The 15,048-nt window shown below is 37.9% G+C and overlaps 1 protein-coding gene across 29 annotated transcripts in view; it reads right to left on the reverse strand.

Annotated features, from left to right (window-relative positions):
* Trip12 (thyroid hormone receptor interactor 12) overlaps positions 1-15,048 on the reverse strand; it is a 164,240-nt gene that overhangs the window by 102,118 nt on the left and 47,074 nt on the right. For 19 of the 29 annotated variants that reach the window (XR_002822379.1, XM_004637301.3, XM_023722092.1 and 16 more), the window contains exons 3-4: positions 5,550-5,675; positions 3,874-4,670 (exon numbers count right to left, since the gene is read on the reverse strand). Coding sequence is in view for 28 of the 29 variants with exons in the window: in XM_004637301.3 (XP_004637358.1) it covers positions 3,874-4,670; positions 5,550-5,675 (923 nt within the window). In the remaining variant the exon portion in view is untranslated. The remainder of the gene's footprint in view (positions 1-3,873; positions 4,671-5,549; positions 5,676-15,048) is intronic. The other 10 variants (XM_023722106.1, XM_023722107.1, XM_023722104.1 and 7 more) reach the window with 2 other exon arrangements.

The raw sequence follows: 15,048 nt of genomic DNA on the forward strand, positions 1-15,048 counted from the left end.
AGATCACAAAAATATATTTTTGAAGCCAAGTTAACCGAACTATAGTTACTTAAAGTATTACACTATACTATAATGAAACATTTTTTAGATCTTAATCAATATATAGAATTTATATTTATGATGTTATATGAAATATTTATTTCAGTTAAATCACACACCGATAGTTACCATAAAATTCCTAATTCACATTAAAATTTATAGGAGGCTGGGACCTCCAACTACAAGTTCAAGTCTAGCCTGGATAACTTACCAAAAACCTGTACCAGAATTACCAAAGGAAGGGCCAGCCAAATAGCTCAGTGGATTAAAGTGCTTGTAAGCAGGTACAGGGGCCAGGGGTTCAACCCCAGGACCTTCAGTGGCAGCCGCAGCCCCAGCCCCGCCCCTGGGGTGCACTGAGACAACAGTTGAGACTGGGCATGGCAGGTTTTATTTTTCTTTAAATAACCATTATGCTCTTTTTACACAACAAAGATAAGCTTTCCCATGATCACCAATGAGTAAAAAAACAGAATTAGGATTCCAACCCAAGATTGTTTTAGCTCCTTATGTAGGGCTCTCTACAAAAGTACCAGTACTTCAAATAGTGATCACCATAAAATCCTCATTTTGCTCGTATAACCTCAAGTTAAATTAGCTGCCAATTAGCTACAGCTTCTTACATAAACTCTTTCCCAAAGTAACACATTCAGTCATGCCAAAATACCCCCTGCCCATGCTGACCTCAAGAATCCTTCCATGTTCAGCTGGCTGACTGATCATTCCTATACATTCGGTTCTCAAGACGCATTCTTGAGATGGCCTGGATTTATTCTTGGCTCTATCACTCTCTTAGTGCTCTGACCCTAGACAGGCAATTTTGACCAACAATACCAAGTATCCTTACCTATAATTAAGAAACCTACCATGTAGGATTTTTTAAAATGTATTTAGTACAGGGTCTAACTACACAGTTCAGACTAGTGATCCTCCTGTTTTCAGCCTCCCAAGTGCTGAGATTACACCACACCCAATCTCAGTCATTGTCTCAGAGAGCCCCGGGGATGGGACTGGCACAACATGCCAGGGATTGAACCCCAGTCCCTGGGTCTTCCTAAGCAGGCACTTTAGTCCACTGAGCTGTATGGCCAGCCCAGCTATCTGGCCAGCCCCCAACAAGGATTGCTAGAAAGCAGGATGTTTGGACCTGAAGTGTTCAGGACAACTATCAAACATACTTAAGTATAGTTAAATACTTGCTACAATTTTGTTTGAAGCATTTTTCACTTTTTCAAAAGAAGCAAATATATGGTGAATGGTATGTGAATCCTTGTAATTCACGCAGCATTTATCCGAAAGATTAACTGATAGCAGCAAATGGAGACAAAATAAAACTTCAGTTCCTCTAGCGTCTTAGTATCACTAATGACGAGAATATGTTATAGCAGTCAAACATACAAACACAGGTTTAAAAACAAAATTGCAAATGGGCCAAGGCTATACCGGAGCAATAGCACACTTGCCTAGTGTGCGTATGCACGAGGTCCTGGGTCTGCTCTCTAATACCAAAAAAATAGCAATAAACTGTCAAAGATTCATAGTCACACACACTCCCAATCTTCAAATCCTAAGTCTACCACTTATGAGGCATATTACTCAGAGAATTTATTTATTTCACCTCCTTGGAATAAATTCCCTTAGTAACTACACTAAAGAAACATTTTTAAAACGTGTCCTGAATTATGCAAAATTCCTGGCACTGACTAGATGCTCAACAAATGCTGATTCAAACCCCTATTTCAATAGTCTGAGTTATAATTAGAGATTATAACTAAAATAGGAGCACTGAAACTGGAAGAGCCATTTAGTGACGGAATGTACAGGTATCTTATGAAAATGAAGAAATCCACTCTCACCTGGCCCTGGAGCCTTCCTACAAGAAAGAGCAAAGGGAGATGAGCTCTTCAAGTGAGGGTGACTAGAAAGGACAATTGATAGTAGACCCCATCTCACTTAACCTGGTCCACTAGCTATGGAAATTACAGAGCTCCTAAATAGAGAAACCACACAAAGATACACACATGCTTCTACATTTCAATGAGGGCAGAGGAGAAGATGTAAGAGTGGATATAAATAATTCCCACTGTCAAGAAAACCTTGGCAGGACAGAGAATTAGTTCTTTCATTACTTGACCTTGTATTTCTTTTTCATTTCAAGATACCAACCTATTGAGGTCTCATTAATTAGCTTTGCCTTTCAATTGAGATTTTATATAGATGTATATGAATACATTTATATTTAAAACAAAATAGAACAAAGTTGTACAAGCTCAAAGTAAAAACTGTTATCTTTACAGTAACTCTACAATACAGGTGAATCACAAGATTTTACACAGTACCTTCTAGTACTCTTGTCAAAGGTTAGCTAATACTGAATCAAATGAAGGCAGTTTAAGACTATGGCAGTGGTGGTGAACCTACCGTACCAGTGCCACAGTGGGCTGTTTGTTTCACTGAAAGCTCTCAAAGTTTCACCATCACTGGATTACATTTAAATAGAACTAAGATCTATGATTCAGTATTAGATGAGGCTGCTTTGTTACTACTGAACTTTGACAAAAAAATACTAGTAGCAACTAATCTTTCAAATAACGAAGAACAAGGTCAGTAGCACTCTTAAAATGAAGATCTAAAACCAAAATCTTTTAAGAGGACTCAGAAGGGGCAAATAAAATGTAAGAAGGAGCAAATGTAACAAAACCAAAAATGCTTTTTAAACACATGTGGCTAAGTGCTTTTTCTTTCCTTTTTTTAAAAAAAGATTTCCTGGGGAAGGGGAGATGGCTCAGTGGAATAAGTGCTTCCCTGGCAAGCGCAAGTACCTGAGTTGAATCCCTGGTTCCATAAAAAAAAAAAATTTCCTATAATGAAGAGGTGGCAGTGTAAAAGGAAAGGAAGATCTTGGTAGATGGAAAATGAGAAGAATAAGGAAAGGACAAAGAAAGAAAAAAAAAAAAAAAAAAAAAAAACAAAAAAACCTCTGAAAAGGGTTATTACTAGTTCTACTCTGTTCTGATACGGCTTCCTGAAGACGTCCTTTGGGAAAAGAAAGGCAAGGTGCCTGAACAGCAAAGCTGGCTGTAAAAGAACATTCTCGACCCCATTTTTTATATCTAGTTTTTGTTTCTTTGCTAGACCCTATTATCCTAAAACTTTGTTTTTTGATTACACTGGAAACATCAAGAGGGCAATGTTCTTTCCCACTAATCCTGGACCCAAGTAGTGTATGTAACACAAGAGGATTTCATCTTAGACTAAGCTCCTTGGTCATAAAAGATGTACACACATGAACAGGCTTTAATTTATATTATGCTAGATTTCTTCTACTGTAATTCACTGCTAGCACATATATCAAGGATACATGACACTAGCCATGTGTGGTGCTATATAATCCCAGATTTCAAGTTCAAGCCCAACTTGGGCAACTTAGTGACACCCTATGTCAAAATGAAGTACAAGGGCAAGGAAGACAGCTCAGGGGAATAACACTTGCTCAGCATGGTGAGGACTTGGGTTCCCAGGCCCAATCAGGGCAACTTTTAACTGAAATGGTAACCTTTCTTTCTATCTGGTGTAGAAGAAAATACAACTTTATACCCCACACCATCCTGACAGGAATACCTGAAGGAGAAGATATAAAAACAACAAAAAACAGACACTAAAATGTGATTGTTTACTGACAGCAGTCTCTATCCATCTCCATGCAACTAAATGTAGCACCAAATTGTTATGTATTAGAGTATATCGAAAAATGCCTAAGACTGAGAAACAAAACTAATATGAATGGCTACTTACATCTAAAATACCAAAGAAAAGCTCTTTCCATGAACTTACTTGCTAATTTAGCCTGTAATCCAGAAGGTCCAGGTTTTGATGTCTCTGACTTAGAAGACCCTGGAAGAGACAGTTTTGTTTTAGGAAGGCTAACTTTAGGGCTGAAACGAGCAGCCCAGTCAAATTTTGAAGAGCCACCAGTTTTACTCTGTTCCTTCTCCCTGCTACTTCTTCTGGGACTGGGACTGGAAGCAGAACGGGAGCGCCTGGCCTTGTTCTGGTCTTTTCCTTGTTTCACCCTGGCACCTGGTGGCACAGTGGAGGAGGCCGAGGCTGCAGTAGAGGAGGAGGAGGAAGTAGAGGCAGCAGAGGAAGAATCGGTGATGGTGCTACACCCAGCTTTGGCTGAGGTGGCTGATTTTGAAGCCAGCTTGGTAGGTTTTGCAGATCTCTCTTCAGCACCAGTTGATTCAGGACCACTCTTTACACAAAAACTTTCTGTCCTTTTTCTTTTCTGACTCCGTGAACTACCAGCAGGCCCACTCTTTCTGGTGTGAGCCTTGCTTGTTGATGGTGATTGTACAGATTTCAGTTGTCGCTCGTGGTCTAAATGTCTCTTCTTGGACTTACTATGTGGCTTACTTGTTTCTGAGGGAGACTCAGTATGCTGAAGTGCTTTGGGTTTCTTTGCAGAGCTAGGAGAATTGGTCCTGTTGTAGTCTGGACTAGCACTGCGTTTCACTCCTCGAGAATTGTCTTTCTTAGGCACCTGCCCCGTTTTTTGTCTTTCTGAAGTATTCGCTCTGTCTGGATCCTCTGGTTGTGGAACTGTGACAGCAGATGATGTACTGCAGCTTCTAAGAGGTTAGATTAAAAAAAGAGTTAGTACCAGCCTACCATGAGTAAATCTGTCATAAAATACACTTCCTAACTTCTTAACTCTCTAGCAATTAGTACTTGGGGAAAATAAGCAAACATTTTCTTGATAAGCTTAAGTATTAAAAAACACGAGTCTTCAAGTGGTTTAAAACTGGAAGGGGAAAGGTTATTTTTGATGGTGAAATACCTGACTCAAAAGATAAAGGTAGTCTACAGCCCAAAGATTACTAGCAATAACACTCCTGATCACTAGAGTTAACATTACAAGAGAAAGAAGGCTTACTGGTTCAGAATCAGCGGAAAGTTGAACAGCAATGCTAAGGATAAGTAAACAATAACATATGTACTTTCAAAATGAAGGCAAAATTTTCATCTTTTAGTTGTACCAAACTTCCACAGTAACATTCCTTTCCAAGGACCCTGACCAGTTAGATCTTAGAGATCACAGACTTGAACAGTGGCTCTGGCAGTAGATACTAAAGAAATTATAACGTAGCACTTTAGATGCCTAAAATGGTTTCTTAGGAAAACAGCTTACTAAACAAGGAAAAACTATAATCAAGGAAAGTTCTCAACAAGGACAAACTTCATTAGTTAGGGCAGTGGTGGCGAGCCTCCGGCTGTGTGCTGCTAGGAGCTATCTGTAATCACTGGAAGCTTTAAAATATTTGCCATCACTGACCTAAACCTTTTGCAGTATTATCACTGCAAAGGTGACAAACAATCCTACAACTTGCATACATAGAATAAAAAACACATACAACATTTTGGATAATCTGACAAGCATTAATATAATGCAATGATTTGAATGCAAGTTAACTGTGCCTTGAAAATGCATAAATAATGTTAAGATTTACCTTTTAGAAAGGTGTCCCCTTGACAGTTCAGAAGTAGTATTAGACTGCACTTTGGGTGCCTTAGAATTAGATTTTCTACTCTCAGGAGGGCTATATCTCTTATGTTTTGCCTGCCCTAAATGTGACCTGTCAGCAGAAAATCAAAACAGAAATCTATCAGAACAGATGAGATGAGATGCAAATACAATATTGAGTGTGAAATATTTTTACATTTAAAAAAATGCCAAATTCACTGCTGATCTACTCTTCTCACAAATTTTCCTATTCTATGAAATAATCTAGCAAAAGAAACTGCTTCTTAGAATCAATCTCTTTTATAGCCCAAGTTTTATTACTACCATTTGTCACAAGTATATAGCTTTATTAGGGTTACTTAGATACTTTTCCTTAAACTTATTGTAGATATTCAAATATGCTACATTATCACAGGAAGCAAAACAAGACTTTAGATCCGAGCACTACTTTTAATAGATAATGTGTGCTACTACACAGAAGAAGGACTATACCTAACAATAATGTACTATATATTCCAAAAACCTAGGAGGAATTTAAATGTTTTCATCATAAAGAAATGCTAGCTAGGCATAATAGCATATGGCTTTAATACCAGCACTCAGAAGGCTGAGACAGGAAAATCACTGCCAATTTGAGGTCAGCCAGGGCTGCACAATGAGTTCAAGGACAGCCTGAACTGAATGTGAAACCCTGTCTCAAAGAAAAGACCAAAACAAAAGAAAAAACAACACACACACAAAAAACTCCCTCTAACTGAAGTGCTAGATGTTTAACTCAGATTTAATTATCTCACAAGGCAAAACACGAATCACAACATATATATCCATACATGTATGTAATCTCTGCTTTTATTTAATAAATTAAATTTGTAATTTAAATATTTAAAAAATAGCTATCAATAGAAAGTACATGCACACAAGACAGAACCCTACAGATACAGAATTCACCACAAAATATTCCAGATATCCAAATAATCCCATCATTAATGACTGCATTACAACAAATCCTTACACTAGTACTGTTCCAAAAGCCGGCTTGAAAGACATGAAGACACAGTGTTACATGAGACCTACATAACAAATTAAAATCATATACATCTAAAAATCGAAGGTATACATGTTAGATATTAATGATTTGTGTAAATCACGGCAGATAGTTTGTAGAAGAATGCACACTAATGAGAACTTGGAACAAAGTTTCATTAATATAAAAATGTTTCTTTTGTTAAAGTAATATTATTCTATAACAATATGATTATTATTTGCCTGGCACAGTGACACATGCCGATAAGACTAACATTAAGAGAAGAGTGAGGAAGAAAATTATCTCACTGCAGGAGTTCAAGAACAGCATGACCAACCTAACACTGCAAGACCTCGTATTGGAAAAAAAAAAAAAAAAAAAATCAATCTAATTGGATGTATGGCTCAGTGGCAAAGCCTGTGCTTAGCACAGACATGGTCCTCAATTGGATACCTGGGCACCAAATTCTTAAAGGCTTTGTTCCACTGATAGAGATGAATGTGGAGATTGAAAGGGGGCTGGAGGAAAAGGAATATGGGAGCAAAAATGATTAAGACATTATATGTATATGTGCCAATTTCTCAAGAGGAATGTAATTATTATGTATCACAAACATATACTAGTAAAAAACTTTCATTCCAAATACCATCACAAATAAAACTTAGAAATAAATTGAGAGCCTCACACAATAATTATTGAATGTGTAATGATGTTATAAATTGCCTAGTCTATATAAATACAATCACCTCGGAAAAAGAACCAAGTTTCTCCTAAGAAATCAGCTTCTCAAAAAAGAAAGTCCGGGGCCAGGGAGATGGCTCAGTAGAATAAGTGCTTGCCTGGCAAGCACAAGGGCCTGAGTTCAATCCCCAGTTCCGAGCAAAAAAAAAAAAAAAAGTCCTAGTCTCTAACACGTCTTTTTATCTACTTCCATTTCCTTTGTCCCCATCCCAGTCCCACACCACTTCTCAAGATATAGCCAAGCTAAATCTTAAAAAGGTGTGTGTGTGTGTAATGAATTTTAAGTTTTCATCTGCTATTGAAGATTTTTTTAAATCTCAGCATATTAGACATTAATTTTAGGATTTGCTTTTATTTCCACTAACATCAGAATTCTCTTTATGAAATGAAATACATGCAAATTTATTTTTCAAATCATTTCTTAAATTTTAATACAAAGAAAGATTTATAATGATGTTTGCAGGGTACCAAAGTCAATAACCATGGAACACTTACAAATCAGGGCATTCAGACCTTCTACATTATTGTATTCATAAAGTTTATAATTTAAAAATCATAAAGGAAAATCATCCATTCAAAGCTAGACAACTGGGGCTGGGGAGATGGCTCAGTGGAATAAGCGCTTCCCTGGCAAGCACAAGGACCTGAGTTCAATTCCTGGTTCCGGAAAAAAAAAAAAAGCTAGACAACTCCATGAAAAAATATTTAATATTCGAGGATCTTTTACAAATATTACACATCCCTGGCCAGCCAAATAGCTCAGCGGATGGGGCTGGGGGTTCAACGCCTGGGCTTGCTGTGCCGGCCCCAGGGGCGCAAGACTGGGCATGGTAGTGCGGACCTGTAATCCCAGCACTTGGGAGGCTGGTTGTAAACAGGAGAATCACTACAAGTCCAATCTAGTAGTGAGGCCCTGAACACCCTGTAGACCCTTCCCTAAAAAAAATTTTTTTTTAAATTACATATCCCTAATACATCTCAAGAAGTAAATACAAAAATGACTCATTCTAAAATTGATTCACACCAAACTCAGGATCTCACTACACAGAGAGCAGTCCTCGGTTTTTTAAACCAAATACATGATTCTCTGATCCTCATGCATGTTTCTGCCGTTCATTTGTGATGTGGGGACTGAGCCCATGACACCTAAATCCACATTTTCTTAATTGTGCTTCCACATTGCTCATGACCTTATGCTAACACTTTCAATAAACTGTACTCAGTTTCAAAACCCTGTTTTCAATCCCTAATATTGAGAGGAAAAAAACCCCAAAAAAACACAAAACCAACACCCTGAAAACACATGTGTTTGTGTATCTTCTTGTACAATTTCATCAAAATGTTGGTCATTAGTGCCCTTAAGGTTCTCGATAAATGACAGTGTTTTTAGTTTTGTGGGCAATTCTATGTCACGAAAGCAGATATAATCAATATACAAATAAATGAGCATGGCTATGCTCCAAATTTTCTTTACACACTCAGGCTATGAACCAGCTTCTGCCCATGTGTTGTCATCAACTCTGGCTTAGCACAAGAAACAGATAAGCAGATGACATCATGAAGTGACAACACAGGGCCTTCCAAAGTGGGGCTCTTACTAAACTCATCTATAAATTACTGATGTTCAGAATATTACATAGTAATCCTCCATCGAACAATGTTCAACTCAGAATACCCACTTAGAAAATCACAGTAGTAGGCTGGGGAGATGGCTCAGTGGAATAAGCACTTCCCTGGCAGGCGCAAGAGCCTGAGTTCAATCCCTGGTTCCACCAAAAAAAAAAAAAAAAAAAGAAAGAAAGTAAAGAAAATCACAGTAGTAAGAACTAAAGAAAGCTTGCCTGTCTCCTTAAGGGTCATTTACCAACTCCCTCATTTATCTTGATGTTCAATATTAAACCTAATAAAAGCATAATCTCAAAACAGTAAAATTTATACATACCATAAATTAATTTTCCAAATAGCAATCAAAGTCATGACAAACTGATCTTTTTTTAAATTTTTTATTTTTTAGGGGGGTGGCGGGGAAACCAGGGATTGAACTCAGGCCCTTGTGCCAAGCAAGCGCTTATTCTACTGAACCATCTTCCTGGTCTCCTGACAAACTGATGAGCACTAGAGTAAGATCATTTGTTAACTCCAAGCCCAAAGAGAAACATATATGTGCATGTGATTTCAGGACCTTCAAAATATGCATGCTGAGGGGAAGCAGCTCGTGCTCTACAAGAGGCCCCATAACATTGTAACAGGGATGACTATGAAAAGATCAGACATAGAATATTCAAACCATGCTATTCTGCAATGAGCGTCCTAACAAAAACACCACCCATTTTAATATAAAATTAAATCTAGTAAAGTTCTTGGCTAGTATAGTAGTGTGAGGCCCAGAGCTTGCCTCCTCAGCACAAGGGAAAAGGCCATCCTCCTGACTCACACGCCAGATGTCCTGGGACCACAGGTGGACATCACACTCAACTCCTTAAATATACAAAGACATTTAGGATAAGCTTCAGCAAAGTTAAAATTTACTTCTTAGACTTTCCTTTTTGACATCTTTATAGACACAAGAGCAAATAGTTTTTAGCTGCAACAGAAGAGTCAACAACAAACTCTGGATTTTGCACTTTTACGATTATCTTGAAAGCAAGTCTCCAGTGCCTTGTGCTGATTTTCCGGACTAAACACTTCCAGAAAATTTAATATACTCTCATTGTAATTTAGTTAAATCCCACCCCACCCCCGCTGCCGCCTTTTTCTGGTACTAGGGATCGAACTCACAACACTGCACTTGCCACACAAGAGTGTAAGCTGCTGAGCTATCTCCCCGGCAAGAACCATCTATAGGGTCCAGAACTGCAGCTCAATTATGGAGAGCATGCTCAGCAGGCACAGAATCTTGAGATTCTATCCCTAGCAACAAAAACAAAAAAGCCACCTAAAACCCAAAAGAAACTGAAAAAGAGACCAAACTTGCACATTCTTCCTTAATGTTAGAATAAAGAAAATGGCTAGTTACCAGTAGCTAGGAAATACCGTATATTACAAATGCAAAATGATTTGAGTTTAACTTCAATACCAGACATTCTCTTGCTTAAACACATACTGCCAAAAGTAAATGAACTGAGGGCTTAACAAGATTTCCAAATTTGTCTGAGTACATATATATGTATTTTGATGCTTGTATTTTATACACACAGAAACATCAGTTTTGTCTACCAAAAATTAAAATTTTTATTTAAAACACTACAAACCATATTTAAAAATATTTTTAAGCCATTTATTTATTTATGTACTTATTTGGTACAGGGTATCGCTACGCAGCTCAGACTCACAGTGATCCATCCTCCTGTCTCAGTGCTGGGATTATAGGCACCACACATGGTTTCAGTGGCTGGCTCACCGCAGGGCCAGCACAGCATATGGTACCAGGGATGGAACCTGGGTCCTTACATTTCCAAGGCAGGTGCTTAGATTGATGAGCTATCGCCTCAGCCCTGTAAACTATATTTTAAATAAGATACTACTCTTCAATGATCAAGGCAGAAAGTTATTAAATCAGAAGAAGTCACTAATGTTTCCTATAAAATGTACTATCTATTATGATTGCAAAGTAGAAGCTTGAGTTGTCTATGCTCCCATGTTTAGGTATGATGAAACATTAGCTCAAAAGATTTTGTCATTTGGAGTGTAGGAATGTCTCTCAACAGCATGATACTGCCCCTAAGAACATCTGCTGGTGAATATAGATGCTACTGGCATTTAGCAAATGATGACCACAAGCAGGAGGTAGCACACAGCATGTGAAAAACAAGTCATACAGAGATGGGGGTGTAGCTAAATGATAGAGCACTTCCCTAGCATATTTAAGAACCCTGGATTAATCCCAAGCACCTCCAAAAAGAACAATTAAAAATGTATTAAGCCCTATTAAAAAAACAAAAAACTGAAAATGTGGCAGGGATGTACATGAAAAACATGCTTGTAAGTTTTTAGCTTGTATTTGTCTTGTAGGGTTTTTTAAATTCTATTTTCCAAGAATTTGTGAATTAACACATACATTTTTTAACTGCAGCTTTACTAAGAGTTATGTACCACTTTTAATGGGTAAGGCAATGCTGTTTATAGTAAAGTCTGTTATGCTAGACATCGCATTCAGTGAATTCAAATAGATCAGAGCATCTAAGTACACTGTCACCTTATATGACTATACCTAAACATTTGTCTATTGAGATGTTATCAATTATTTCCTTTGTTTATATTTATTGCATTAAGCAGACATTTTATATTTCTTAATTCATTTTAAGATACTAATAGACAATCCCCAGGACTGTCATACCAGCCCCACCCCCGGGGCATGCAGAGACAGCAATTGAGACTGGGTGTGGTGGCACATGCCTGTAATTCCAGCTCTTGGAAGGCTGTGAACAGGGAGATCACTACTACGAGTCTGATCTAGACGTGAGACCCTGAACACCCTGTAGACCTTTCCCTAAAATATATATATATAAAAAAAAAAAAAAAAAAAAAAAAATACTAATGGAGACTGGGGCTGTAGGTCATGAGAGCACTCACCCCAAAAGACATCAAAAGTAAGTAACAAAGGTATTTTTTACATTCTGTGAAATATAGACAAGAAACATTGGATCTGACAAGATTTGGAAAGCAGTAGATTATGCTATTTGCTTCAACAGACAGGTCTGTAGACTATTAAATAGGCACAAATGGTGATAGGGCACAGAGATAAGAGTAACATATAGTCTAGTCCAGTGGTGGCGAACCTCTGACATACATGCCGCACTGTTTTATCTGTATCATAGAAGTTCTATAAGGTTTGCCATCACTAGACTAGTTCCTATCCTCAAAGAGGTCAAGTCTCATAAATAAAAATGACCTGCCAGGTTCCCCAGCTGATAGACCACAGGGGCTTTTAAGACTGGCCTTGAAGGATGAAGCTGCTAAAAAGAATATTGCAGGCAAAAGCAGAACCCAGCCAAAAGCAGAGGCAGGAAATAATGAAACTCACAGGGCACCTGAAAAATGCTATGAGCTGCCCCTAAGCACAAAGATCCATTAGCAAACAAGGATAAAGCAGGATAAGCCAGGTAGGGAAAAGTTCTCTCTCTTGGGGATGGTCTTAGATTTGGTCCTTAATAACAATTTATAGTAAAGACACTGATGTGCTAAGAAGCAATGAGGCAAAAGCAAATTCATACGTTTAATAATCTGTGCATATGCTGAGTATGGATGAGTAAACTGTAATACATTATTGTAGAAAGAAAAATAGCAGACAGATGAACCAAGAGCAAAGATATCCCCCAAAGGTTGGAGCTTTACACCTCAGCTTATTTTAACTCCCACATTCAAGTAGTTGAGAGAGTAGCGGTGACATATAAGTGATGCAGTACTCAGTACCTCATGGATTACAATGACTTTAATATGTCTGGGTAATGATTTTCCTAGATGTTATGGAAAAAAAAAAAGATTTTCCTAGATGGCCACAGGATAGATATTAAGGTGCAGATTATTACATTGTGTTATCTAACTTAGTCTTCAAATGACACCCAAGGCAGGTCTTAGTCCCTTTGTAAGAATGTAGGAAGAGAAGCTTATCACACACAGCCCTGGTCAAGAAAGGGGTGACTGAAAAGTGATCAAATAAAGATCTACAGCCACAGCTATCAAGCCTGTTCAACCCATTCTCATTCTTTTGGCCCCAAGCTTTCATTCATATATATGGCCTAAGGGTTTGGTGAGCTATATAAGAAAAATCTATGAATTCTTTAAAAATTCACTAAAGAGAACACTTTTGCTTCTGTTTTATGTGACAAGAAAATAGCCTTCGAAGTGTGATGGAAAGTTTGCTGTTCAGTTAAAAAAGCATCTCTGTATATTCTTTTTTTCAGTCACTGAAGCTTTCTAGGGAAGCATGCTGAATATGGGATATCCTGACAATGACAGCAAATCTTGAAAGGATATGAGATACTCTGTAGGAGCTCATGTTAGATAGGTTCCTGGTATGTTTATGATGTGATTGTGGCATTCAATTTCACACTTCATGATTGTGGCAAGCAATATGTACTGCCAAGAAAATTTTTAAAATATGTAAGATACTACTTTGTAGCCCCAAGAAAGACCTTAATATGGGTACTAGTAAGAATTAAATTTTAACTTCCAACTGGAGAAACTGATCTCATCTCCGTTCCTTCACGGGCCAAGGGAATTGTGGCATTCTTTTAACACTGTAAATCTTGTGTCCTAGTCCCAAGACTGGAAGGGAAAGAGGTGGCTTCTCAATACTACCACCAAACAAGAGGGCTGAAAGTGGAGGGGTGTGTGTGCATACACAGTACTTCAGCTAAAACTCCTGGGTGCATAATAACACCAATGAGATCTATTACTACTGAAAAGAGCAGGCTACAAGTTCCCCACTCAATTCCAGAATAAGTTGTTTTTGAAGAGATTCAAGTTCAGTCATAAAAGGCACTGAAGTTATTTACACAAAACTTCCATGTTTACCTGTAACAACACGAAGTTTGAACTCTTAGCTTATTGAGCAAAGGGCAGGATAAAATAGAAGGGCTCAGGAGATAGCTCAGCAGTCTAAATGCTTGCTTGGCAAGCACAAGGACCCGGGTTCAATTGCACTCCAGAACGCTGGACGCACCTTGCCAGCTGACACATGCCTATCATCCCAGTGCTGGGGAGGCTGAGACAAAAGGATCACTATGAGTTGGAGCTGCATAGCAAGACCCTGTACTAAATATATATTAAAAAAAAAAAGTAAAAAAAAAAAAAAGACGAATAAAAAACAAAATTCAAGCAAAACAAATAATATAAAAATGCAGGAGCTACTTGAATTGGTTAAAAAGAAACACACAAACACATACACACATAGGACACCCATTGCTATGTTTCAATTAGTAGAATTCAAGGAAACAAGCTACCACTTAAAAGACTTTGACAGCTATCGTAAGTTTTCTATTTTTTCTCTTTCCTGACACAAGATAGATGTCAAAACTACTTGTCAAAACAGAAGTTATATGTAACCACATAACTTGCTTTGGTCAAAAGAATGTGAGCAGAAAGGAGTCATTTCTAGGAGGTCATTTTAGAGAATAAGAGGATAATTAACTATAGCTGCCAGCTATGGCAAGGTGTAAGTGGCAAAACACCAAGGATCCAAGTATCTGCTCAGACACTGAGAAGGGCCTTCAGCTGACCAGCTATAATATAATCCTGCTCCCCTTATACACAGCTCATTTACACTGTCTTATTTCGATCCTGCCGTTACTCTAGTTAATTGTTTTCATCTTTTTAATCAATATATAACATCATATTTCTGAGGGTAGAAATGCCAAGAAAACAAGTCCCCTGATTTGTAACCTACACAAGAACTTATCAAACACCTATTATTTAGGAATCAAGTACCAGCTGGTACAGAAAAGTAACAAAATCCAAACTTTACAAGTAACTAATCAGCCCTCACATCGTCAAGTGTCCAGTACCATCTGCTGGACTACTGCTGTTTTAGCCTTCAGAGCCCAGACCAAGGATCACTGTTAGCAAAAGTTCCTCGCTTAGGTGATTTAATTAACTGCCTTCAAAACCCATTTCTTCTACTGGGTTGGAGCTGCTTGTGTCAAAGGCGACTCTGCTCTCATTTCTATATCTAGTATTTGGTTAGTCCAGGACTTAGTGGTATCATACAAATGAATGAATT

Source organism: Octodon degus, unplaced genomic scaffold, assembly GCF_000260255.1.
Source record: "Octodon degus isolate 3935 unplaced genomic scaffold, OctDeg1.0 scaffold00089, whole genome shotgun sequence".
Classification (NCBI taxonomy): Eukaryota; Metazoa; Chordata; class Mammalia; order Rodentia; family Octodontidae; genus Octodon; species Octodon degus.